Below are 25,682 nucleotides of genomic sequence, written 5' to 3' on the forward strand. Positions count from 1 at the left end.
TGCCATGTGTTTCTTTTCTTCCTGCGTTTTCATTTTAAGTTCAAAGATTTATGTTCTCAGGCTTTCATTACATCCAGCAAAAGAAAATAACCCTGGAAAATGCGCTTGGTTCTTTATGACTCAGTTTAGAGACATGTTTTCAAAACATCTGTACCAAATCCCCTACGGAGACTTCCACATCGTCTGCTCACATTCTCCCTTCTTACAAATGAAGAGCTCAGAAGAAAAGAGTTGGGATCTTTGCAGGGAAGAGAGCATGAACCCAATTCAAGGATATGAAAAGGCCCTTACAACCCAGCAGCCCGCAGTACATTGAACACGCGCAGTGAAGGCGGTATCATTAAAGGACAATGGGGTACCTGCGGAGAAGGCCACATCCCTGCAGAGCTTGCCTGACTCACCGGTGTTGAAGAAAAAGGCCTCGATGAATGTGCAGTTCCTGAAAAAGGAGCCCACCGACGTGACGTCGTCAAAGTAGCAATTTTGGAAGGTAGAGTCGATGAAGGTGACGGACTTGAACTTCATACCGATGAATCTGAATGAGGGGGAGTCAGGTTAGGTGAAGAAAGAACCCAGAACACCAATACATTTACAAATGATGCATGACTGATAGCAAACAGCGCAACCTTATTCTGGTAATGTTGAGGAAGTTTAGTCTAGTGGAAATGCAGCTCTGTGTTCTATTTATGCTTGCTGATTGAAACTTTTTATGTGTCAAAGACACCATGGGAGAGTGCTTCTGCTGTGTCCTACTGCAAACAATGCCACTTGCTGCAGGTTTCTTGTATTTGAAGTGGATTGAGTTGCATTTACTGTCTCTTTGGATGTTCCAGAGGTTGATGAGAAAGCATTACCAGTGTTCTTTGATGTTGAAGCAAGGCTCTGGCTGATTTCCTTCAGTTTCAAAACAACTCTGGTTGCTAATACCACGGACATCAGCTTTCTCATCTGAGATTACCGATGTGATTTTTGTGACGCATTTGTCTTATGCTTACAATATACACAGAGAGAATGCAGCGTATTGTGTTGTTAATGTCATCACCATCATCATGGACTGCCTTTTCTACTGACGCACATGCTACCGGCTAAACTTAAATGACCCCACAGGAGGACAGCTCAAACAGTGAGCAAAAGAAACATTTCTCTTTTGGCTTCTGCAAAAGTGCAACATAAAGCCTACGGGTGAAGAGCGAGCAGAGGGAGATAAGAATTTTTAATTTCCTGGCCGGGCCGCAGATAAAGGAGAGGGCATCCATTACTCCCCCTGCCTCACCTGTCATTGATGAACACTCCGTTGGTGTGGATCTGGTTCTCCAGGGTGAAGTTGAAGGTGAAGTCCTCGATGCGCTCGTTGTTGTGGGTCTTGACCCGCGAGGCGTACTCGTCGGCCTGCAGGTGCTTGATGACGTCGGGGAACCAGACGGAGAGGCCGTAGTACCTGCGCCCACACAATGACAACATGGGGAGATTAAACGATGTCTGTACAATGTGCAGGTGCAACAAGCACAATGGTGCTTCAAGCACTGCAGTCTGGACCTTAGAAGCATGGGCCTGAAGCAGTTAAATAAGGCAGTGAGAGTGGATTCTGTCTCTTGATATAAAGTATAAACCTGCACAGCACACTTGGTGAAACTCAGCGCTTTACACTGATGCATGCAATGGTCATTCATAGCACATTGAAATACGGCACAGAAAGGAAATGCTGAGTGGGAGTTTATAGTTGTGGACAGAACCGGTTTTTCTAGGTTTGGTTAATTGTGTAGGAATTGTCTGGAAATTCTCCTACCGAATCTCTGTTTGGAACTTCAATGAAATGGAGAGCTAAAGACTGAGGATATAATAGAAGATCAGGAAACAGCCCAAAACTGGTTAGTATCCTGTGGTGCTCTATCAGGTGGGAAAGGGGCGGGCACGGTGTCAGCTGAGGGGTGGAGGAGCCGGGGCGGACAGCCGACGCCGGTTCAGCACCAGGGACAGCGAGTGTCTCCTCAGCCCCCTCAGACGCCTGCGGAGCGTCAAGCAATCACGTGTCTGCAGCTGGCCTGCCTGTCAGCCGCCCGCATACATCAGGCAGGCTCTACACGCTGGGGTCAGGCAGGGCTATGGAGTCCAAACAGCAATGGCACACACGGGCCCCAGAACTAACAGTAGTGCTCTTGCTGTATGACCTTTTTCCCCTCCAGATATTCCAGTCATTCCCAACATTTGAACTCAACTGCCCGCCATACTTCCCTCTCCTCTTCGTTCTCTCGTCTCCCACACACAGACTCAGTCTCTGTGGTGGAAAAGAGCCATCCGATACCTGAGGATCTGTAAAGAAGCCCGACAGGAAAGAAGTCCGCCCACACGCAACAGCCAACCCAGCCAGCTGGTGATGACTTTCTTTTTTCTGTTTGTGCTGCACTTAGCTGAGCTTTCACCTCATTTATCCTTTTTGCCATTTTCCTGCTCTCTGCTTTCATTTGCTTTAGAGCCCAATGAATATCACACTTGGGTGCACAAGGACACACATTGAGTTGCCTCTTTGGTGGGATGCTAACAGTGTGCCAGGCAAACTGTCCAACCAAACACCAACCAAACACAATTTTTTCAATTAGTATAATACAGTATATGCACAGAGTCCAAATGTCTCCTATACATATGCATCAGTTTCAATGGTCCATGGACAATCACCACCATTAAAAAGAACCCATTGAAAAGGCTCCTCTAGCTGGCTGGTGGGCACAGAGAGACCATTTTGATAGGCGAGAGCCCTTCTGAACCTCAAATGAAAGCACATAGATGCAGGCAGCCCAGATTCCCTCGTGGCAACAGTCGCCGGGGTAAACAGGATGCGTGATGGCTGATGGTACCTCTGATTTCTGGCAGCTGGAAATACAGCCGCTCCTCTGGCTATTTGTCAAGTTGACTAGAGAGGAAAACCATGCTGTACACCTTTGTATCATCACTAGTGATCATATAACCACATGTGATGAGCAGCATAAGGGGCACATCGGATTGGACAATTCTCACAATCTCAGCCCTCTTAGCCCTGCATTCAATTTGCTTTGACTTGATGAGATATCACATTAGCTATGAATGTGTTATACTGTATCTGCCATACTGACATATTGTAAAATATATTCTAGTATACATTTGTGGAGTTAAATGTGAAATAATTGGTATATTTTTAAAACTTACAGTAAAATCTTAGGATATGTTAAATTTTCCCCCAGGCTAAAAAGCAGATCTGTCAGTTGTTTCTGTAATCCTACATTCTGTTTAGCTATGAAAAACAGTTATTATTAAAAACAGTCTTAAAAAAAATAAAAAGAAGTATTAAATATCAAGGTTTCACTTGACTAAAAATGATAAAAATATGCTCCAGTCATGTGTCACATCTAATTACAAACAATGAGTCACTACTTAAGAGACAGTGTAATCAATTCTCTGGAGAAATAACCGGCAGTGATAAAAATAGGCATTGCCTCACACATGGGGATAAAAAGTCTTGATTTAGGACTTATTTCATCATGACAGTCCAACCAGACTGGGATGGTAACGCAGGTGGCCGACACCAGAACATAATTAATTCTGGGAATAACACTGGATACACAAATTAGACATCTGTTTGCAGTTTAATTGACTATGTTCCATCTCTCCGGGGGGATTGTTAAAAGGGCATGGCCTGCACTTTATTCAGTCCAAGTACAGTGATCCATGGCCCCAGGTCAGCCTTGAAATGTACACAGAAATCACCACTGATCTGCACCTATCACCTTAACTGTGCCTGGATCAGTTTGCTCTGTGAATACACAGCAGGAGCACAACTAGGTGGACCCCGGTGTTTAACAAAGGAAAGCCTGGCTTCAAGACACACTCCTGAAGGTTATCTCTCCCTGTTTTGTTCTCATGGCTCAGCAGGGATTTGAATGGATGAAGATACATCTACAGCACAGCATTACTGCCCTGCTGAAGACTGCACTGTGGGCGTCTGCTGAAAATAAACCCTGGGAAGTTGCGGATGGAAACAGAAGACACGTAAACTTAGTATATGAGTGATGATTGGGACTCAGCACTTGTTTTGGCTGCAGTATGTACACAAAAAATGCATTCATGCTGCTGTGTGTGACTTTGAAATATGAAAAATGTCCATTGGTTGCATGTCTGTCTATTGGAAGTTTGCATTCATCTCATGCCAGTCGTTCTGCGTAAGTGCAGCGGTTGTTGTGTTGAGGTGAGTCTAATATCCAATTGGTGATTCTAACATAGCCTTGCATAAAGGAGAAAAAAGCATTAAAAAGCTTCTGCTGTTCCACAGACTGTCTTTAGCACTATGCTGCTATGCATTCTATAAATATTTTCCTTTCAAATTTCACATTTCACTGTGGGCCACATCCCAGAAGCAAGAGCAAACCAATGTTGGCTCACTACTGCAACTGGCTATTTATGAGCAGAATGACACAGCGCTATAAAAATAATCATAGTCACCTTGAACGATGAAATTTAGAATGGTGCAAGTAACCTTAATGTAATGCAATTCTGTCAAGCCAGAAGAGCAATATCGTTAGGCACTGATCCGAGACAATCCTGGCCCTGTTACCGACAGTCCAGTTGCATATTATATTACTGGTCCCAGCTGCCTCTCAGTTATAGAATTAAGAGATGATTTCAAGACATGGGTCCCAATAAAACATCGAGGAGAGATGGCAGCTGAGACTCATGTGTTTATTTTCTGGGTTTAACTGCTCTGTACCTACATTTACTTGAAAACACATGAATATTGGATTGTATTACATAATGCCTGAGGAAAAACACAGCTATCTGACACCAAAATGTTCCTTTTTCAGTACATACATTTTTTTTATTTTGGTTTTGGCAACCCCGTGAAAAATTGATGTATCATGCACTGATGATGTACCATCCTCTGAATTAAACAGTTCTCAGGCCTTCAATCTTCCCTTTCCATCGTCTGAAGTTTCGAGCCAATCCTCTTCTTATTTTTCCCAAAAGTTTCAGAGGAAACACTTTATGCAACAAATTCCATATTCTGTGTATGTCTGCATAGTAATCAGGATGCCGAAGCCGACGGCAGGAACAAAAAAAAGTGCCTCCCTCAGCAAAATGGGGGAAAAGCCTGAAGCTTCAAAGTAGAGGTACTGAGGAAGGGCTGCAGCGGGGTGGTGACAAAAAACCCTTATTACAATTTAACTGTAACTTACAGAGTACCTATTTATGTCATTTAATAATACCATTCAAGTCATAAACTGGTTTATGGAACATGCAGTACTTTGGAATTGTATCTGGACCTATTTTGGGAAATTGATGGCAGAAGAAAATTCCTCTGAATCAAACTATTTCTCCAACGTCGGCTTCGGAATATGGATTTGGCTACTACTTTGGCCCCTCAGGGGGAATTCACGCTCGGACATTCAGGCCATTCTCACATTTTTGACTGAGAAATTAAATGCGCCCATTTCTGATGCTTGAAAGCGTTTGTTACTTTTCCAACAGGTACGAGAATAGTGTCAACCTCTCCCCCCTGCACAGATGTACCACATGAAGGTTCTTCCGAGCTGTTCTCATGCAGTCTCCTGCCCTCAGTTCAGACATGACAGCAGGCCCTCAGGCTCCCTCCAGGGTACCCCTGCTCTCCATTGCTGCCTGTTGTTGCCACAGAGCACTGTATCAAACTCGCTCTTGAGGAACTGCAATTTTATCAGCTTAATTATAGGGTAGAGAGTCATTTCAGGGTGGTTCAGAGTATCTTCCCATACCTACATTTGATTTTTAATCAACATGAGAATATATTCAGCTTTCATTTTTTTTTAATCATGCACTGTCTACATGGGTAGAGATTAAAGATAAAGATAATGTAAAGTTAATCAGATTTCACGAGACTGCTTGATTGATCCTGTGAATCAGTTAATTCAGTATGGTATTCAGTTCCAATAACAGGGCTGTATCTCAGTCTTAATCATCTTTGTGATGTCTAAAAGGAAGATTTTTTTAATGAAAAAACATACATATAAAATTCAGATCTTGGATTCATCCTAAGTAGTTCCTTCGACTCAATTCAACAGTTCTTGGACTAGCTGCTATTTATTTGCTCATACATGAACCATCAGACATACATCAATCGATCGACATACGTACGATCATGTGTTATGCAAACACAGACCATTAAGAAGCTAAATGATGATGTTGTTCTGTTGTTGTGTCTTACCCGAAAGACAATGTAAACCACACAACAGCAAGCTTGATGGTGTTGTCTTTCACTGGGTAGTTGAAACATCTCAAGAAAGTTAACCAGATCTGTAAAGACAAAAAATACTCATGAGGTATCAATAAACATTTGTATGTAAACTGTTCTGTTCATAAACCTTGGACATAATAAGGTCAGATTTAGCTAATAATATTGCATTCATTACACATACATACAGTAATACAGCAAATACAGCACACATATATTGTATGTGTTGTGCATGACCAGTAACAACAAACAAATGCAATATAGAATATTACCTTCAGGCAGAAAGTGTGCATTTCCATTAAGTCCCAGAGAACATTTAACACTATTTGACCTTGAGGTGTTGCTGTCAAAGAGCCCAGTGAACAGCAGTGCTGAGTGTCAGTGAGGGTGTAGAATGAGACTCACCCCATGCAGCTCTGACTTCACCCTGAAGAAGACCTTGGAGGCAGGATTCCCCGACTCTGAGTGCATCTCCACCAGCTCATCTATCTGCTTTGGGATTTTGATTCTGTTCACCTGTAAGGGGATCCAGAGAATGAAGTTTAAGAACCATACAAATGTGAGCTGAGCTCTGATTGCCCTGCTGTTGTACTGTATGTTTCAAATAAAAAAGTCAGTCAGTTTCATTTGAATTATATTCATTTGAAGAAAACAAAACCACCTTGAGCTTTTTATGGGAAGTAATTAAGTGTCTGCAAAAGAGTGTATCTAGCTGTAAGCTATTCTAAAAATGTCTGAGGACTCAGCTTTTATGAATCATACATTTTATGAATCACACATTCTTGCTCTTCATCAAAACTGAACTGCATTCACACCAAATGTGTTACATCACAGTGATGGCATCATATTCAAATAGCAATTCATTACTTGTTTGCATTAAAATTTTCCCATAGCCTTGATACATGACTCCATGATTAGCTAACTGACGACAGACATCCTACATGTTATTAAAGTTAGAGCTGCCAAACTGATGAAGCTTGTTTTAAATAATCAGACTATGTCTATCTAGTTTGCTTGTTGAAGCGTATGAACATCAGTTTGCATCATGAAGTGTCCAGTGTCTGTACAGCTTTGACTTCTTCCTTACTATACCCCATGCTTGCTCTGCCACATAACCTTAAGCCAGCTTTTCATTTTGGCTTGCATTTGGCTGAATGCATGTGAATTCATTAAAGCACTTTTGAGAACTTTTGATCAGGACAGAACCCATGATGATGATGGTGACCCATGAGAGTGCAGATTAGAATGTGTGGGGTGCAGTGACGTGTTTGGATGCATGCTCTGGGATAGTGATCGCACAGCTGAGGGGACTCACCGTAAAGACCTTCTCGGGCTGTCCGCGCGCCCGCATGTTGGTGTCGTGAATTTGCTTGAGAACCATCCAGGCCTCGTCATGCTTCCCCACCTAAGCAGAGAGGTGATTGGCGCAATGTGAAGGGACAAGCCATCAGCAGAACCAGTTGGCATTTCGGCACTTATGCTGAACTATATACTTTTGTTCAGTTTGGTATGGAGATACCATTCACCAACTCATTGATTCATTCAGCTCCTCCAATTCATTGGTGCTAAAACACCTTTTGTATTATGTGTCATTTTTCGCACTGTATTAGTTTTTACTGAATGTTGGAATGCTTTGAAGTATTACATGTTTCTATGCTACAGCATTGTTGTTAGTGCTGAATGGCACTGCATCATCACAGAGTCACCTTGTGGTCAGAGATGGAAACACAGGTGCAGAGTGTACGGAATGAGATTTACAGTCATATGCTGAAAGAACTGTCTGAACTTGAATGAACTGAATGAATCAGTAGTGAGTCAAAGAACTGGCTTGGATCCACATTGTCAAGTACCAAAAGAACTGTATGATCTGACTAAACGGCAGGAACTGAACAAATCAATGCACTGAGTACCGAGGTGTACTGGAATTTGATTTGTTTACATTCAGTGACTCTATAGTTATGATTTGCTGCCTGGACAGCAGCCCACCCCACTGACAGGATACTTTTCTGTGGCAGTTGTACCGACATGCCTTCTTCCTAGGTGACAGGCTTTTAAAACGGTAGTGGCATCATGGTAGCAGCTTAAGACTCTTGCCTCAGACTTACCTCAGAAGGCATGTTGCGTACAGCATCATTCCGCCTCTGTGCTTAACATTTACATTAGGCATTATATTACTGTCATTTAGCAGATGCTCTTATCCAGAGCAACTTACACAGGTGACAATTTTTACATGTTATCCATTCACACAGCTGGATATTTATTGAGCCAAGTCTGAGTTAAGGACTTTGCCCATGGATACAGCAGCAGTGCCCCCGTGGGGAATCGAACCAGAAACCTTTCAGTTACGAGCCCTGCTTCTTACCATTATCCTACGCTGCTGCCATAACTGCTGCACTTAACTCTGATATGTATATGTATATTTATATGTATATGTATATGTATATGTATATGTATATGTATATGTATATATGCCGCTCTTTTACACAAACTGGGAGATAAATGACAATGTATCCTTCCTAAGGGTCTGATACCAACCTTATGAATGACTACCATACCTGGATCCAGCACAAAAATCTGTGCACAGCAAATCCTATCTGCATTGCATTACCTGCACAATGAAGAGTAGTATGTCTGCAGGAACGCCCTGCTCAGAAACCATATTTCTTGAAGAATTGTAATTAACATTGTTAACTAGTACTGCTGAATTTATGCAATGATGATATTATGAAGAACATCTTAAAAATGACAAGCTGAAATTTTTAAAAAATCACACACGCTAAGTTTAAGAGAAACATAAATACAAGTATGACATTTTGTCATTTCTGATCAGTTTTACCACTTCCTCATGTTTAGCATGTCTTCATTAATTAATCAGGCCATTAATTATTCAGTCATGTGTAATGATGATCCCTCAATAAATGAATATCTCTCAGTGTTAAACATATTGAGCAATACTTAATAAAGTCAGTTATGGCCACTAAAGTCTCATTAAAAAAAAAAAAAAAACAGAGTAACCATAGGCACACCAATGACATTTCATACATGCTTGATCACCTGCATGTCCCCCTCATGCTTTAACGTACCTCAAGGTAGAATCTGGGGCTCTCTGGCATGAAGGTGAGGGCCACAACTGCACAGACGCAGGGCAGAGCGCAGACCACCACGAAAACCCTCCAGCTGTGGAACTGATAGGCCGAACCCATGCTGAAGCTCCAGCCTGTGCAGACAGAACACCATGTGCCAATCAGATCAGCTGACTGGCTGAGGCCACACCCTCTCAAACTTCCAACACTAAGAAACAGAAGTGGCACTCAGTGGCTGTTAGTAAAATTATGACAGTATATTTAGTGACTTTGTTGTTATTGCAGACATGGTCTGTGAACAAGACAAAACGCGCACTCTCACAGAGGAATATCACACCGTATTTTCAACATGTGAATATTGAAACTGAGCAGTAAATGACAGCAGTATTGAATTGGTGTTATAAGAAGATTTCCCCCTGTGTTTTTTACTGCCTTTATGCTACTCAGTAGCAAAATCATGAGGTAATCAGATAAAGCAACAGAGTGTAGCCACGCTGCTCAATGTAATGAAAACCAATCTCAGAACATTCAGAGAAGGTGTCAATATTTGTGTTAGCATTTCAGGCGCCAGGAGACCTCAGCGGTGACAGGCTATTTTATATGTAAAACAGCAGGAGTGGGGTTCAGTGTTCACTGTGTGTTGCAAAAGGAAAAGTTCATTTCAATTTGCTGTCTTTGTGTTAGTTACTTCCTGCTCACATGCCACGATTTATCCTCAGACATGTCTCTTTCAGGCAGCTCATTCATGCTAATGCAGGATCTAAATATCACACTGTAGAAAATGGCTGGCATGAAAATGAAGGAAAATATTTTCAAAGCCGCATTCCTTGCACACCTCATTGCAAGCCGTAATGAGGCTGGCTGTCACTGCAGAGAGGCTGCTGCCTTTGTCTCTCGAGATACTGATGCATCAACTGCAAAATACCTTCAGACAGTGGATCATCCATCTGTTTTCAATATATTACATAGCATATATTTCAATATAATATGTAATACCTCAACTAGCTACTTACTGCCATACCTCCACCCCAGCACAGATTAAAAATGGGATTACAGCAGCCTGGCTTTCTCTGGTTTGGTCTGACTAGGTGAGCAACAGAGAATGATGGATTACAGAATGGTAACCTTGTCCAATAATAGTCCATCATTAATCCTCTTCTATTCAGCACGACGCTGTTAGCTGGGGATCAGAGGGGTTTTCCCCCAGAGGCAAAATGTGTAAAAATATTGAGATTTCTATTAAAAGACTGGCAGACCACACACAGACCTCACTGGGATAACACATACAGATGCACATACACACAGGCATGCAAAAAACATTCATACACACACATGTACATGCTCAAGTGTACACAGATAAACAAACATACTAGTTGTGTAATCACACATATATATATATATATATATATATATATGTTATCTAATGCGTCTGCCTTTGGTCTCCCAGACATGCGAGCGGGAGATGGGTTTTCCGCCATTCTCTCTATGAGGTGCGGGATTGTTATCAGACGGCATTGCAGGGGCCTCTCTCCCTAAAGCATGAGAGCTTGACAGAATTCAGATCCAAGGACTTGTAAATGAGAGCGCTCCTCCGCTACTGCTGAAAATCTGAATTACACTGCACCAGTAGAGACTCTGACCCGGGGGGGAGAGACAGTTTGGAATGACTTTTGGAAGGGGACTGTGCTTAAACCGCACCCCTGTTCCCCTCCCCTCCCCAGGCCCGGCCAGGCCAGTCCCAATCAATCTTCTGGGGTTCTGCCCTTGTGTGCGGGGGATCGTTTTGCCCTATGCCCCACTGCGTCCTGGGAGCAGTTTGGTGCAGGTGATCGTAGGCTGCAGAGAGAGGGGCCGCCCTCCTGCTCAATATCACCTTCTCACTCCACTGGGCAGCAGAGATGACCACATGAATCACACAGACACCGCCTGCAGTGCAGGATGTGTTGGGACACCATGGGCAGTGTACTGATAATGAGAGGAACAGAGAGCTACTGTACAATTAAATCTGTCAAGAAAGCATTTAGCCATTGTGGTACCTTAACAATCAATCATTGATTTAATACTCTCTTACTTTTAGACATAGCTGTAATGTGTGTAATGACAAAATGCTGAATTAAGTATAGGTATAGTTACATTCTGACTTAGCAATTACATTGCATTGTATTACATTGGCTCTGTTTCTAAGAGAGGTATTGACTGGTGATGTGGAGTAATGCTATATCTTGGAGCTGTGCACCCCAGCTGTAATATCCTCAGACTGGCACAAACAATTTACACAGTTGGACAACATTACATGTAAAGGTGAGAAGCAATGTCTGAGACAAACAAATACTGCAAAACCTACAAGATTTAAAAAAAAAAAAATCTTAGCAGACACTCATCTCCTGGTCACCTCATGTTTTATATGTGAATTACAGTATTTGTATAGCTGGATATTTACTGAGGAAATTCAGTTTAAGTTCTAAGTTTAAGGATATCCACATATCCACATACACACATATACACACATATGCACATATACAGTGCCCCCCATTCCCACTCATACATTTGACAAAATGCTGAAACAATTTTGAAAATGCTAATCTTTAGCCTTAATAGCACGGCACAGGGCACAGTTGGATTGTTCAAAAATACTGTTGTGTACTGTAATTTGGTGATTTAAAAACATGTTTCATCTGAACCCTTTGAGAACTCCATGAGCTGAAAAACCGATTTTTATTTGCACTGTGCACTGAAAGTGAACACAAAAGGTGTTCTTTCATGGATTAAGAGTAGGGACCAGTGAGTATATTAAACACTGCCAAGGTTAAGTATTTACATATTCATATTGTAATTTGTTTTCATTGACGTTATTAGAGAAATTACAAAGATGAAATGGAAAAAATTATTGCAAGGCACATTGTGCGTGTAAAATGACTGCATTATTGTGCATTTTCAAATTTCTTTCTGTACAGGGGATTTAATCCAAAACAGGCCACTAATTTTTCCATTTTCTTATCAGTGCTAGTAAGAGGATTGAGAGTTATTGCTGCGAGGGACCTACTGTGTTGAAATTGACCACCCAAAGGCTTTGTCTTTCACTGCCACACTAATGCCGAATCTTCTCTGCTGTACATCATTTCACAGAGTAATGCCATTATCCACTAAAGAAGGGATTACATCTTGAAAACCGCTGTTAATTAATCTACTGTGACTCAAACACAGTCCAGTAAACTTGCTGCACCCAGTATCAGGAGGCCTAAATAAGTCATGGTGTGGTGTGTGTGTGTACATATTTTAAAATAACTAAAAATATTCAAATTTTTAGCTGGTCATTACATGAGTAAAAAGTGAAGTGTTCCATTGTCAAACCCATATGCTGTATTGTGGGTGTGCTGGTGTGCACAGCGTAGTGAGACACCGTTACCAAAGGGGACCCCAGGCGTCACTGGGGAGGGGGACAGGAACAAGAGGATGAGTACAGAGATGCGCTCATATAATAGCTTTTTTTTTTTCCTGTCGCAGTGTAACCGAGCGCCCCCCGGAGGGTTAACGTTTAGTCCATGCCATTGAAAATCTCATTACGGGGATTATGTATATAATTGACTGGAGCGGCACGGCTGACTGAGTCAGCAGCTCCCCAGATTTATGCACCTTACGCCGGGGCTCGCCTGCAAAGTCCTTGGCCACAACCCACTGACTCAGACCCGCCGGCACCGGCCTACACCTCCGGGCTCTTTACCCACGGAGGGAGCGCGGGCGAAAAGGCTCTTTCTGGGGGGGGGGGGGACACGGAATCTCCTCTGGCCCTTTCCCTCCCCTCGGCTCATCAACAGAGGAAGCAATGCGGCAGAACCAACGTCGCTCGCTGGGGCCGACAAGAGAAAAAAAAAAAAGTCCAACAAGAACAGCTAATCAATTGACCTCAATTATGAGCCGAAGCTCTGGAAGGCAGTGAAAGAAAAGCAGAGACGAACAGAGGGGGGAGAGTGTGCTTTATGACCGCCCCCTCGCTCTCTCCAGGTTCATACTCTTTCCTGTAAAATCAATGGCTGCCTGCAGTAATTAAATGGCTCCTTCCACACACATGCATTAGTGGCGGGCCTCTTCTAGAGAGGGCCAAAGATTTATGCTTCTCTAGCAAAACTCAGAATCACGTGTGAAGTGTATTAGGCACTAGGTACTGACTACCCATCCTGGGAAGAGCTTATAAACATGACATACGTTTTAGGAAATGGCCTTTAAAGCTTGAATGGCCTTTAAGATTAGGTACTTGTTTTAAAGATGGTAGATATGCAATTCTGTGGGGACACATTGGTCACATTTGACTTTAAGAGCCTCTTACCCACCAATTAATACAGTAATGACCACACCTGTCACTGCACACAGAAGAGGATGATGTCATGGAATTTTGAAGCAGCTGTATACGACCTTGAAGAATCTTTCAGGACAGGCCTGTTGTGCTTACAGAATATAGACTCTGCCAAGGTCAGCTCATATTTTGGCCCCGGGGTTGATTTGGTGATAAGAGGAGGCCTATGGCCTGTGCAATGCCAATTAGGGGTGATATACACTCTATGAAATGCTATGTGGATGCAATGTGAGTCTGTACTTCATAAGGGCAGAGGCCCAATGGCCAACGTGACAGTTTAATATTCACACCTGGCACTGCAAGCGAGCAGAGGTCATGTAATTACATCAACATGCAAAGTCACCATCCATGGCCAAAAAGGTGTATTTGGTGCATTTATTTCCAGACTTGAGCAACAGAATGGCTCACCGCTTGTTGAGGACGTGCAGCGTAAACAGTGAAAGTTTACTTACTCCCTGATCTACCTACATGGTATGTATTCAATGAAAGGAAGATAGTTGACTTGTTTTCATTTCATTTCAAGTACTGGAGCAGTTATTTAGCAACATGTTATTTAATAGACACTTTACCAAGGTACATCAAAAATTTTCTTTTTTCGGGGCATGAGTGGCTCAGTTGGTTAAAGTACTTGATGTTTGAGAGCAAGGCTGAGCCCTACGATCCTGTAGTGGTGGAACAAAATTGGTTCATTCCAAAAAGATAGGACTGTTTGTCCAAGAGCTCATTAGGGACACTGCTGGTCAGTGGGGTGCCCACGGTCTGCATGTATAAAGCCTCGTATGAAGTGTCCTCCCCCAACTCATGTCTGTGCAAGCTTGGCATGGGTGCTACAGTGTGTAAAAAGAAGCAGTGGCTGACATCAAGTGTTTCGGGGGAAAGTACGTTTGTCTCACCCTCCTATATTGTCAGTGTGTGTTGCAGCTGTAGGGCAGCTTCTATGAAACAACTTGGCATACCAAAAATGGGGGGATTATGGGGGAAAAATACTCTTTGAGTAACTGTAAAATGTTCATATCTGATTGGTTGAACAGTCGTAGACCAAAGACCAAAACAGAAGAAAGCGCTTATGGGTCCTACAAACTGCTTGAAAGCACCCATGCACTTGAATAGCATGCACTTTTGGACACTTTCACTTCAAGAAAATGGCATGCAGAAAAAAACATTATTGCTCTGCTTGAAAAAAGCTTCTCTTGCCTGAAAGAATTCTGGAAAGAAATGCATGGTTATTTTATTTCTCACTTAACTGACTGCAAAAATGTACAGATCCTTCGGATAAAATAGGTCAGGGCTATTTGAATAGCGTCACCAGTCCGTGTGTTACCGTCACAAACAGTGGTACTCTGGCAATACAAAGTGAGCACGCCCACAGCGTGTGTGGCACTCTCTCTCTCCCTCTCCCCACGCAGAAGCGGCTAAAGCAGCACCACTTCAAAGGAACGCGGCCCGGCAGCTCTCTTTTGTGAAGCCCGCCTGCTCCGGAGCATGCGGGAGTCCGCTGGGCTCTCTCTGAAGAGAGGCATAAATTATGCAGTGAGCGCGCGCTGGCGTCTGCCGAGACACGGGGGCTGCTGGGAACGCTCTGGCAGAGGTAGCACTTTTTACCCGCTGGGTGTAGCGGGGGCGAGCGAGGGGGCCAACGGTGAGCCGCACCGGTGACAAAACAAACTGCAGGCCATTCATGAATTACAGATCACTCTGGTTTTGTTTGGCGTGGAGAAATACTAATTAGGCTTGATCAAGGGGAATATAAACATGCGATGTGGCCAGCACGTGCCACCCTCCAGTGATATTATTATTATAATTACTGCTTTTATAATTGAGTATTATTTATCATTTTTTGTAATGTTTTTTGTGCTATTGATCAGAGCAGGTGCGTTCATGTGTGATGTGTGGGAAAATGGCTAGTCTCCGTCTCCAATGTGTCCCCCTGTCACCAGTATGCTGACATACCTTAAATATCCACTGCACAGTTTGCAATAATCACTCAACCACCACTCCCCCCCGCCCCCATCTCCATGCGCTCAGAGACTCAGAGAGAAGACATCTCCCAGGATAAACAAACACCTTATCCCAGCCCTCAAGAGACCAACACTGACTCCTTCATTAGTTCTTCACCTCTTCAATAAGAGCCATATAGGAACCAGTGTATTATATAGCTATACATGCCTGTATTTCCCACATGGAATGTCCCTCTCATGTCATGCTTAAATTTCAGACACAGCCTGTGTTTCGTTCATTGATAATGTTACATGCAAATCAGTGGGATTACTAGACTATTTTGGTAAGCTGCCAGAGTCATGTGATACAACTACTGCTCTGGATATGCAGTAATGTGATTAGATTCATAATACACTACTCTGAAAACTACACTATACTGCCTTCTCAAGCAGAATAACTAACCTCACATATTAAATTTCACACCGTCTTCAATTATAGCTTCACTACGTATTTTAGCTCCATCTCTCAGTCCTCTTGAATGTACCGTGTGAAGTTTATTTTTTCTCACTGCTGTACCATGCAGTGGAAAAAAGGGATCTGAGAGCACACCCATGCACACCCACCCCCATCTCCACCTTAATTTCAATTTCAACACTCAAGCGTGTGCCATTTTTCAATGACATGTAGCAATAGGACACCCCTGTTTTTGTCAATGGTAAGAATTTGGCAGTCACGCTGCTAACTTATTATGACAAATAAGTTGACAAACATTACCGGCAATTTGGCGTTTTCAGCATAGCTCGTCACAGTGACATGAAGCAGAGCGATGGGGCACGGGTACGGTCACTCACCGTAGTGGGGGATGATGGCCCAGGCCATGGCAGAGGCGTAGATGCCCCCGATCATCCAGAACATACAGAGCCAGCTCAGGTGCTCCCCTCTCTTCTCCCTCGCCAGCACCTCCGAGAAGAAGGAGAACACGATGGGGACTGCCCCGCCGATCCTGCAGGGGACAGGGGAAAGAGAGAGGGGCGCGCCAATTTAAGCACAGAGAACAATTCAAGGTAGGAGAACGATGACAAGTCAGGTGCCAGAGTGCTCACTGCGGTGCTGTGTACAGGGCTGATGTCAGTGCTGAATCCTTTTTGTTGGGATTTCCTTACTGAGTGTCTTTATCTTAGCATTTCTTTCCAGCACTCAGGTCATAGGTCCAAAGGTCTTCTTGACTCTCTTTGCTAAAATTGGACATAGATCCTATTTTTTAACAGAACTTGTCATCTGTTGTCAGAACTACGGTGACAAACTATCTTTGTATAACAACAATGAAGGATTTCAGATCGTAAGGGCAGACCTAGTGTAGCTAAGGTGTGGCTAAGGTCCCCTGATTTATATCAGATTTATATCATTTATATCTTCAGCTAGATGTCTAATCACCATCTCCTAGTCCAGAGAGATTGACGTTAAGCATAATGGGACCTAAATAATCTGTTTGGAAAACAGATGTGTGTCTCACAGTGAACTATGTTGACTCAAATCTGGCTTGTATGGTGACTGTTAGGCAGAGTGCCAAGGCAACATGAGACCAGCACTTCCCCCTGGCAGTTGGCAGCCTTATCAATCGCTCTTGAGCTTTCACAAGTGATTTGCTCATGCTTTTCCTGTAAGGGGAAGGAGGACATGATTATTAAATGAGATCTTAACAGGAAATATTGCATTTCCTGAAAATGTTCTGCCTTAAATCTAATTGATATTCTTTAAATATCAAACCAAACTGGATGAAACTGGAGTCTTGAAGAGTTTTGCAGAACCTATTGCAAAGATTTCCTATGAAAAAGTGAAACTTCCCTACATTATCAAGCTTTCATGAAATTCAGAAAGGTAGATAAATGTGGCACATACACTCCAACGACAGCTGGTCTGGTCCTCAGCCTATTGTTCTTAATTGCTTTTAATTGGCCATTTTAATGGCCATATGAATTTGTGCCAAGTGAGAAAAGGAGATTTTGTCTTAACCTCTATGAATCCCATTCTACACTGTGTTATTGGGTTTTACCAACAAGTATGAGGCATAAATATGAAGACAACTATTTTAAATTTTAGGCCAGCAGTAGATATGGTTATTTATATTACATTAGCATTACATTAGCTAATACTTTATTACCTGTAGGTTGCAATACACGGGTTGCATTGCAACAAATGAGAAAAAAATAAACGTACATACTGCTTCATCACGTAGGTGAAGTTAATTATTATAAACTCTCACTACAGACTCCATTAAAGGTGCTTTCTGTGTTAGCCAGGTGCCGAGAAAGATTCGGGCAGTAATGAGAAACAAACAGTGCTCTAGGTATTGATCTGAGTAATGTAATGTATTGTCTGTCAAGAGAAGACAATTATCTAAAGCAAGGAGAGCCTTCTCCTTTAAAGCTAATATGATGAGCACTGCTACAGTGCACGGGTTCCATATACTGGGCATGCATTGTCTGCAGACTTGTAATCATTTCCCAATGTGACTCAATGATTCTGGTACTAGATAGGAGAGTACACCATGAGCTGTTTTCCTTTTGAGGACCCATGTTGGGGTCAGAACATGTTGTCTATAGTTTGAATGCTTATCTATTATTGCAGGGGTCGGCAACCTTTTTGACATGAAGTGCCAGTTTGAAATGTTCTTGTTAATTGTGTGCCATATCAACATTAAGTTTAACATTAAGTTTAATTATGACACCACATCAAAAAGACATTTCCAACAGACACCCCCCCCCATCCCCCGCCCATGACATTCTGCCTTGTCTGCCTGATCTTTGAAAGTTTTCTTGTGCTGTGTCTCAAAATGGTGCTTAACACTCAACGTTCAGCGAACAACATTTCAAAACATAAAGTACACACAGCACGGTCCTTCTGAAAAACAAAACCACAATCTATTGTCCATGAGGGCTGGAATGCCCAAACCTTTACTTTAGCTTTCTTAGCTAGCGGGGTTGCCATCATCTACCTACCTGAACCACTGCACTGTGATTCCTGTGGGAAATATGAGCAGGAGGCCATACCGTCAATCAAACTAAATAAAACAGGCTGCGCAACAGAAAAGATGCCCGGAAAATTCTAGGTAATTTTAGCTTTGCGCAAACAACGATTTAACTTTAAAAATATAGCAAATGCTAACTGAAAACTATGAGAAGCTTTATAATGCTAATGGAAACATAAGGAACCATGTAACATAACATGCGCGCTACATAGCATAAAAAATAAGTTACGTGCAAAAGGATTAAAAAATTTATTAATTAAAAATCCTCTCTCACGCTTATCGCCAGTGTGCCAATGATTACGCTGCCGCGTGCCAATGGTGGCACGCGTGCCTAAGGTTGCTGACCCTTGTATTATTGGATTGTTCTGTTGTTTTTCATCCAAGTTCTGGTATGCTTTGTTTTCTCTCTTCCTTTAAGATGCACTTAGATAGTGATACTATTGTAATATAACTGAATACTGGATCTTAAAAAAGAGACTCTTAAGAGCTTATGGTGTGCTCTGCTATATAATTCGTCTATCAGACCAAAACTTAACTCTAAGATTCTTGATCCTATTGTCTTTTCACATATTTGTCAGAACAGGCATCTGTGACCTCCAACACAGAGGGAGCCCAACAGTTGAAATCACTGTCCCTAACCACCCAGTACTGTGGTTAGATGATTAACGCATTTATCGAAGTTCACTGTTTCAGTATCGACAGTGTGCAGTCACTGAACGCTGCTCAGAGGAGTTGTAGCGAGTTTCTCAGGCAGCTGTTCATCCTGACTCCACATGTGTAATGAGCATGTAAAACTATCCACAAAGCAGAGCTATTAATTCAAAGTAACTTATGTTGGCTGTACACTGCATACCAACAACAAAATGTTGTTTGTTATAGTCAAATCAATTCTATTTTATCACATTAACATATGATATGAGTCTTGTTTTTTGAATGCAGATCCTGCCACTGGTATTTATCTGGTCTCCGTGAGGAAAACACAACACTCTCTTCCAACTGCAGTGATTTAGCTATGACATTTAGAGAAGCTTGTATTTACTCCTTCCAATTACAGTGTGAATAAAAATCAGCCTTTTGGCTGTTTGACTGGTTTCATTTCTTTGGGGAACCGAACACACAAACAAGGGAGCTTAAATTCTTGTTTTTCACCTCTGGTGAAAAGAAAAATGAGTTTGTCAGGCATAAACCTATGCAAATGGTGCAGAAGACAATTGCACTGACAGGCACACGATGGCTTCCAGATGGCAGGTGTTAAAAAGAATGAAAGTGCAAAAAATGTAATTTCAGAGGAGAAAGTAGGAGTTCTACCAACACCTAAAATTGGAGTGCATAAAACAGATAGTGAGGAGCATGCAATCTGACTGGTCAACTTGGTGTTCCAGCTGTGCTGTTATTTTTGATGAATACTGGCACAGCGGGGGGGTGTCGTTAGGCACTATGCAAAGTGGAGAGGGAACTTCATGAGAACTACAAGAACTTTGTAGTTGCTGGAGTGCCAGCAACCCTTTAGCCATGCATATATTAATGACATACCATGGGTTCTTTTGCTATAATGCTTTTGTAAAACAGATCCATAGTTGGCTGGACATAAGGTTAACTATTTAGCTACAAAAAGTAGAAAAGAGAGACCAAATCTATTGATTACATGATCTTCATCATACACCATTCTGTCAATGAAAGTAGTTACCATGCTTGCTACGGTACTGTTGCCATAGTAACAATCCTAACATCCAGTCATGGTGCCGCTGAATTCACTAGCTAGCTAGCCAGTGACAGAGCTAACTAACAAGCGGGCTTTTGAAACATCATCGTTTATCTCAGTTTAAATTTTTGATGACTATATTTTGCTTTAATATGCATCTCAAATGGATGCATTCAACTTATAAATGGTAACCAATAGCATGTTATGTCCAAAGTGAATGTGAATACTCACATTCTCATCACTGCCATGTGAGTGTGGTCATTGCATTTAAGAGTCATACCCACACACTGCTTTACTGTTAAACCCTTTCTGTCATGAAGAATGATCTCAGGTGATAGAGGCAAGACAGAGGCACACCTGTATATAGAATAGAGACACCTATTTCTGCTGACCCAAATAATGTCATGGTCATAATGTAGAAACTGAGCTAGGACAAGAGTCTCTGAATGCAAGAGTATCTGAAATAATCCCTGTGTGTGAGCTTTGTCATAATAATCAGCACTTAACTCATTTATTCATTGTCAATTGGTTTGCTTTAGACCTCCATGTGAGCCCAGCTTTTGACATAAGGAACAGTTCATATTTATACATTTATATTTGCAAACCAAAATCTAAAAAGGTTTCAGAAATATTCAGGGTTCTTTACGCACAATGGTGGTATGCTAGCGTCCTTGACAAATGTTAAAACATTCTCTACATCTCCTTCCCAAAATTAATGACGTAAATCTTACAGTTGGCAGGCACTGCTTTGACAAGCATTAAATGTTCTACAGCAAGGACACAAACAGCGAAATTGATTAAATTAGCGATGAAATACTGTGATGCATATTTGCTGAACTTCCGTGTCATTCCACCCCCACCCCCTTTTCACTTAAGAGACAGGCTGTGCCAGACAACTAAAATAGCTCCTGTTGTGTTCCTTGACATTGCAGCCTTAAATTAGTGGGACGGGCACCGATGTGCATTTGGGCTGAAGTCTGGAGGAAAAGAACGATGTGAAGAAAGCCAGTTCTCTCTTCAGAAAGTAAAACAGAGAGCCGTGAAACGCTTTAGAGAGTTCTGCCTGGACTTGTGTGGCGTATTAAGGGCAGACCTCAATGAGGAAAAAGTTTACTGCTATCACAAAGGTCAGACTGCAGACCGCTCAGCAAGCCTCACTTTTTCTCTGTTCTTGTCTGGGGTGCAAAGGACAGAGCAGCGCGTTGAGCTGGCACGCTTAAGACTGAGGGAATAAGAATAGAAAAAGATAATTACAAAAATATGCACTTTGGATGGCCCACAGCAGCCATGGTAAGTACCATGACGTGGTACAAAACCTTCTTCCCCTTCGTAGACACACTTTTTGAAAATGTCTTAAAACCAAATCTGACGATGGCTTTTCTCTGAGCCGGACAACAATTGTCGAGATGTGCAGTTTTCAAAAGTCAGAAATTGGATCCCAGTATCAGATACAGTGTTTCCAGTTCCATTCTCGTGGTGATCAATAACCAATTTGTTGTCCCATTTGCGGCAGGTGGCGCCCCGGCTGATTTACGGCCAATCAAATCGGAGCAGCGCGTTGGGGAGAGGGAGGGATTGAAAGGGCGGCTCCGGCTGTGAGGCACTCACCCGAAGCCAGAGAGCATGCGGCAGAACAGGAAGACGCTGTAGCCCTGCACGAAGGACGAGAGGAAGGCGAAGAAGCCGTTGACGGACATGCAGATGAGGAGGGACTGCCGGCGGCCCACCTTGTCGGACAGACCCCCCCAGAAGAAAGCGCCCACCATCATTCCCAGGTACACAATGCTGCCTGGGGAGAAGACAAGGGGACAGAAGACCGTGTCGGTCAGAGACATAGCGCTATCCACAAACACACACAAGGGTAGTAACTGTAAGAACCAGCTCTGACCGACACGCCCCTATGAGAACACTACGTACTGTACATTGGACCACAGTGCTGCACATTGTACTGCAAAACTTACAATAACAAAACTAAAGTAACAGTGCTAAATTTGAAGTGAGCTTTGAAGACATAAGAGACTCAAAGCAATAATAATAATAATAATAATAATACATTTTATTTTTACAAGTGCCTTAAAGATGATTAACAATGACCTGATTTTTAATCGTCCTTCCAAAAATATACATGATCACATGCAAACACATAATCATATACGCAGTACTGTTTTGTGTTTGATCACACACCACATCCCCCTCAAGGTACTGATATCTCTCCATGTTGATTGAAATAGGCAGAACGGTTGACACAAATATCAGAACCTTTTAAATGGAATGAGTGACCCGAGTTTGACCACAGCGCAGAAGGTCAGACATGTAATCAAAAGTACCTGTCATGGTGCTTACTGAGGGAACCCCATATAACGGACAGCACCCATAAATTCTCCTAAGTGCTGCTCTTCCAGTAATGCATTTCTGACCCTCGTTTTATCTGCATTCACATTTACCACAAGCAGAAACCACTGCATGAGTTTCTGCCCTGAAATGTGACTGCTGTCTTTAGCCAAACTATATGTGGAAGGGGGCAGGGACATTTGTCCAACTGACATCCTCTCACTTTTTAATGAACGAGAGAAATAACAAGAAGAATAATAACAACAATAATAACAAGAATAATTCCACTCACAACAAAATATCAGCAACTGAATATTTCCAATAGCTGAATGACTGTAAATAACAGAAAAGAAACATGACCTCTCTTCAAAATCAGTATATTTTCCTATTTTAGGGAGGGAAACCGAATTGGACACGTTATAAAACAATAAAGGGTCTCCACAGGTGAAACACTGACTAAAAATGAAACAATACCGATAACTCTGTTTTTTTATTTTTTAATTTGTGGGAGGGAGTGTTAACTGGTATAATGTAGGTCTGATAGCAATATAGTCTGTGATGGTTTGCTGTATTATTGTTATGAATAACAAAATTAAGTGTTTGATGACTATATATTGCTTTAATATGGAATTATTTGCTACATACTTGCTACATACATTTAAACGTAGGCTCTAGGCAAGCACTACAGTAACTGATTTTAACCTTTTTAATTCATTCATATTCCATATACAGTAACCATAGACTAACAACGTGGATTTAATCTATAAATGTTCAATTTGTCTTTCCTTTCAACTTAATTAGAACCTCCTACCACCTCATGCACAAAAAACATATTTGCTATGCTGTGTGTGCTATGCCTTGGTTTACACCCAGTAAAGAGACAAACTCCTAGAGGACGTTGCGGTGATCACTCTTCACGGAAAAAAAAAAAAATGCCCGCCGACACTGAGAACAGTGCGTCACATATCCACTTACCTAAATCAAGATATGCTAATAAAAATGCAGATTCGTGGCAGAGGAGAACAGACCACTAGGCGCCTCCCCCCTCCCCATCCTTACAGCCACGACCGTGGCAGTTCATTTTCCCCCATCCCGATTGGAGAGATATCCCGAAGTTTGTTTCCTTATCAAGGGCTACAGACATGATGAGGTAGCTCCTCGCCGGGCCTATAATTCATTACCCCTGACAGCTGCGGGAGTCCGCGCGCATTACGGCATGCACCCGGCGCAGGGGGGAACTGACGGCCGCTCAGCCGCTCTATCCAAATTCTCCTCTGATTACAGACGTATATCAAGGTTTATGTATCAAGGTATGACTGGGCTGACTGCACTAAGGCTGTGGTGTGAAAGAACCACATCTGTGATTCAGTTAAAAGTTTGAGTGTTTAAAAAGACTCTCTTCTGGTTTTAGGTGGTTACACGTTGTAATAGCCTCAACTGAAAAGTTAGAAATTGTATAGTGATACTTTTCAAGGGATAAAAAACACCAACACACTTTAGATGGGAAAAAAAAAAAGTCATAGCATTGCTATTGACATAGCTATAGCATTTATATCATACCATGTGGTTTGACTGACCTATTAACTGCAGTTAATAAAACAGTGAAATACAACGGTGAAATACCTCTGCTCTGTTTAATAATCAATTTCTATGGCAAACTTGGGAAAACAATTAGTACCATACATATTATTTGACCAGATATTTTTCGATGCATACAGTGTATTACTGCTTGATATTCAGTTGCCATGGCTCAATTGCTTGTGTGCACAAAGGCAGTACACACAGGGCAGCCAGTGACCGGCACTTAATTTATTTTATGACTCCAGACTGTTCTTGTTTCCCTCAATAAAATGGATTGCAGAGATTGATATTGATTCGATTTTTAATCTTTCCATGTGGGGTCAAACTGGGTTCATGAGCACTCTATAGGCCATCGCGTTTAACGTATTAAACACACGCATATTGACAGCAGTCAGACTAGCGGACTACAATGAAATGCCTTCTTGATATATCCTAGAGATTTGTCTCACAGTAACTGAAGTAGCTGCAATATCAAAATACAATTTTAATATTGAAATATTGAAAATTGAATATTGAATATTTAATACTGAAATTCTCATTCAACCTCTAATATTGAAAGTCTCTTGCCATGTCTATTACATTTTACACACACACGGAATTGTGTATATATATATATATATATATATATATATATGTGTGTGTGTGTGTGTGTGTGTGTGTGTGTGTGTGTGTGTGTGTGTGTGTATGTATGTATATAATAGCATAAGAAACTGTTGGCTCTCTTTCGGTCCATATTTTAAATTAAACGCTTTGTTACAGTTTTCCTCGGAGGAAGTCTGAAGGGCTATTTTGCTAAACATCAGTCTTATGGAGGAGCCAGATGCACACAAAGTAATTTGCTTCGGTAATTAGTTCCAATTTAAAGCACACTCTCCTGTACTGTTCTACTTTGTGCTCAGATAAAGAGAGCATGACAACAACCGGAAACAGCTGACTAATTCTCTCTGTAATGAATCTCTCTATGATATCCCCTAATCCAGTCGCTCCCACTGGTAAAACTCCCATTGACAAACCAGTGATGAAGCAGCAATGGAGAATACTCACTAATAATGACATTTCACGCACCGAGTAATTATATATGAAGTTCTGTGACCAAACTGGCTGTTTATTGCCAGGCGTGAGCTTTACACCACCAGTGTGTCTAATCTGAGAGGAAATTAAAAACGGAGGGAACTCCTCTCTTCACTCTTAAAAGCAGGCTTGCCTTAAGCTGTTGAACTGAGGTTGTAAATTCATAATCTTATTTGTGACGGTCTACATACGCAGAACTGCTGGAGAGAATAAACGACCCTGTCATCAGTGGATTGCTTTATCCGTCACCCTTTAGTGTTGGGTTCAAAATCATAAATAATTGGCACTAATGTGTAACAGATTTTTCTATAATGGATTTGCTTGGTAGGCACATTTTACATTTAATATACATCTTATTAAAATTA

At 41.9% G+C, this 25,682-nt stretch overlaps 1 protein-coding gene across 2 annotated transcripts in view; it reads right to left on the minus strand.

Moving 5' to 3' along the window:
• Positions 1–25,682, minus strand: part of LOC118777805 (synaptic vesicle glycoprotein 2C-like) — a 52,001-nt gene that overhangs the window by 3,963 nt on the left and 22,356 nt on the right. For both annotated transcript variants that reach the window (XM_036528973.1, XM_036528972.1), the window contains exons 3-10: positions 21,943–22,123; positions 16,456–16,607; positions 9,316–9,449; positions 7,548–7,637; positions 6,638–6,748; positions 6,206–6,294; positions 1,274–1,438; positions 402–535 (exon numbers count right to left, since the gene is read on the minus strand). In XM_036528973.1, the coding sequence (XP_036384866.1) occupies positions 402–535; positions 1,274–1,438; positions 6,206–6,294; positions 6,638–6,748; positions 7,548–7,637; positions 9,316–9,449; positions 16,456–16,607; positions 21,943–22,123 (1,056 nt within the window). The remainder of the gene's footprint in view (positions 1–401; positions 536–1,273; positions 1,439–6,205; positions 6,295–6,637; positions 6,749–7,547; positions 7,638–9,315; positions 9,450–16,455; positions 16,608–21,942; positions 22,124–25,682) is intronic.

This window comes from Megalops cyprinoides, chromosome 5 (genome assembly GCF_013368585.1).
Source record: "Megalops cyprinoides isolate fMegCyp1 chromosome 5, fMegCyp1.pri, whole genome shotgun sequence".
NCBI lineage: Eukaryota > Metazoa > Chordata > Actinopteri > Elopiformes > Megalopidae > Megalops > Megalops cyprinoides.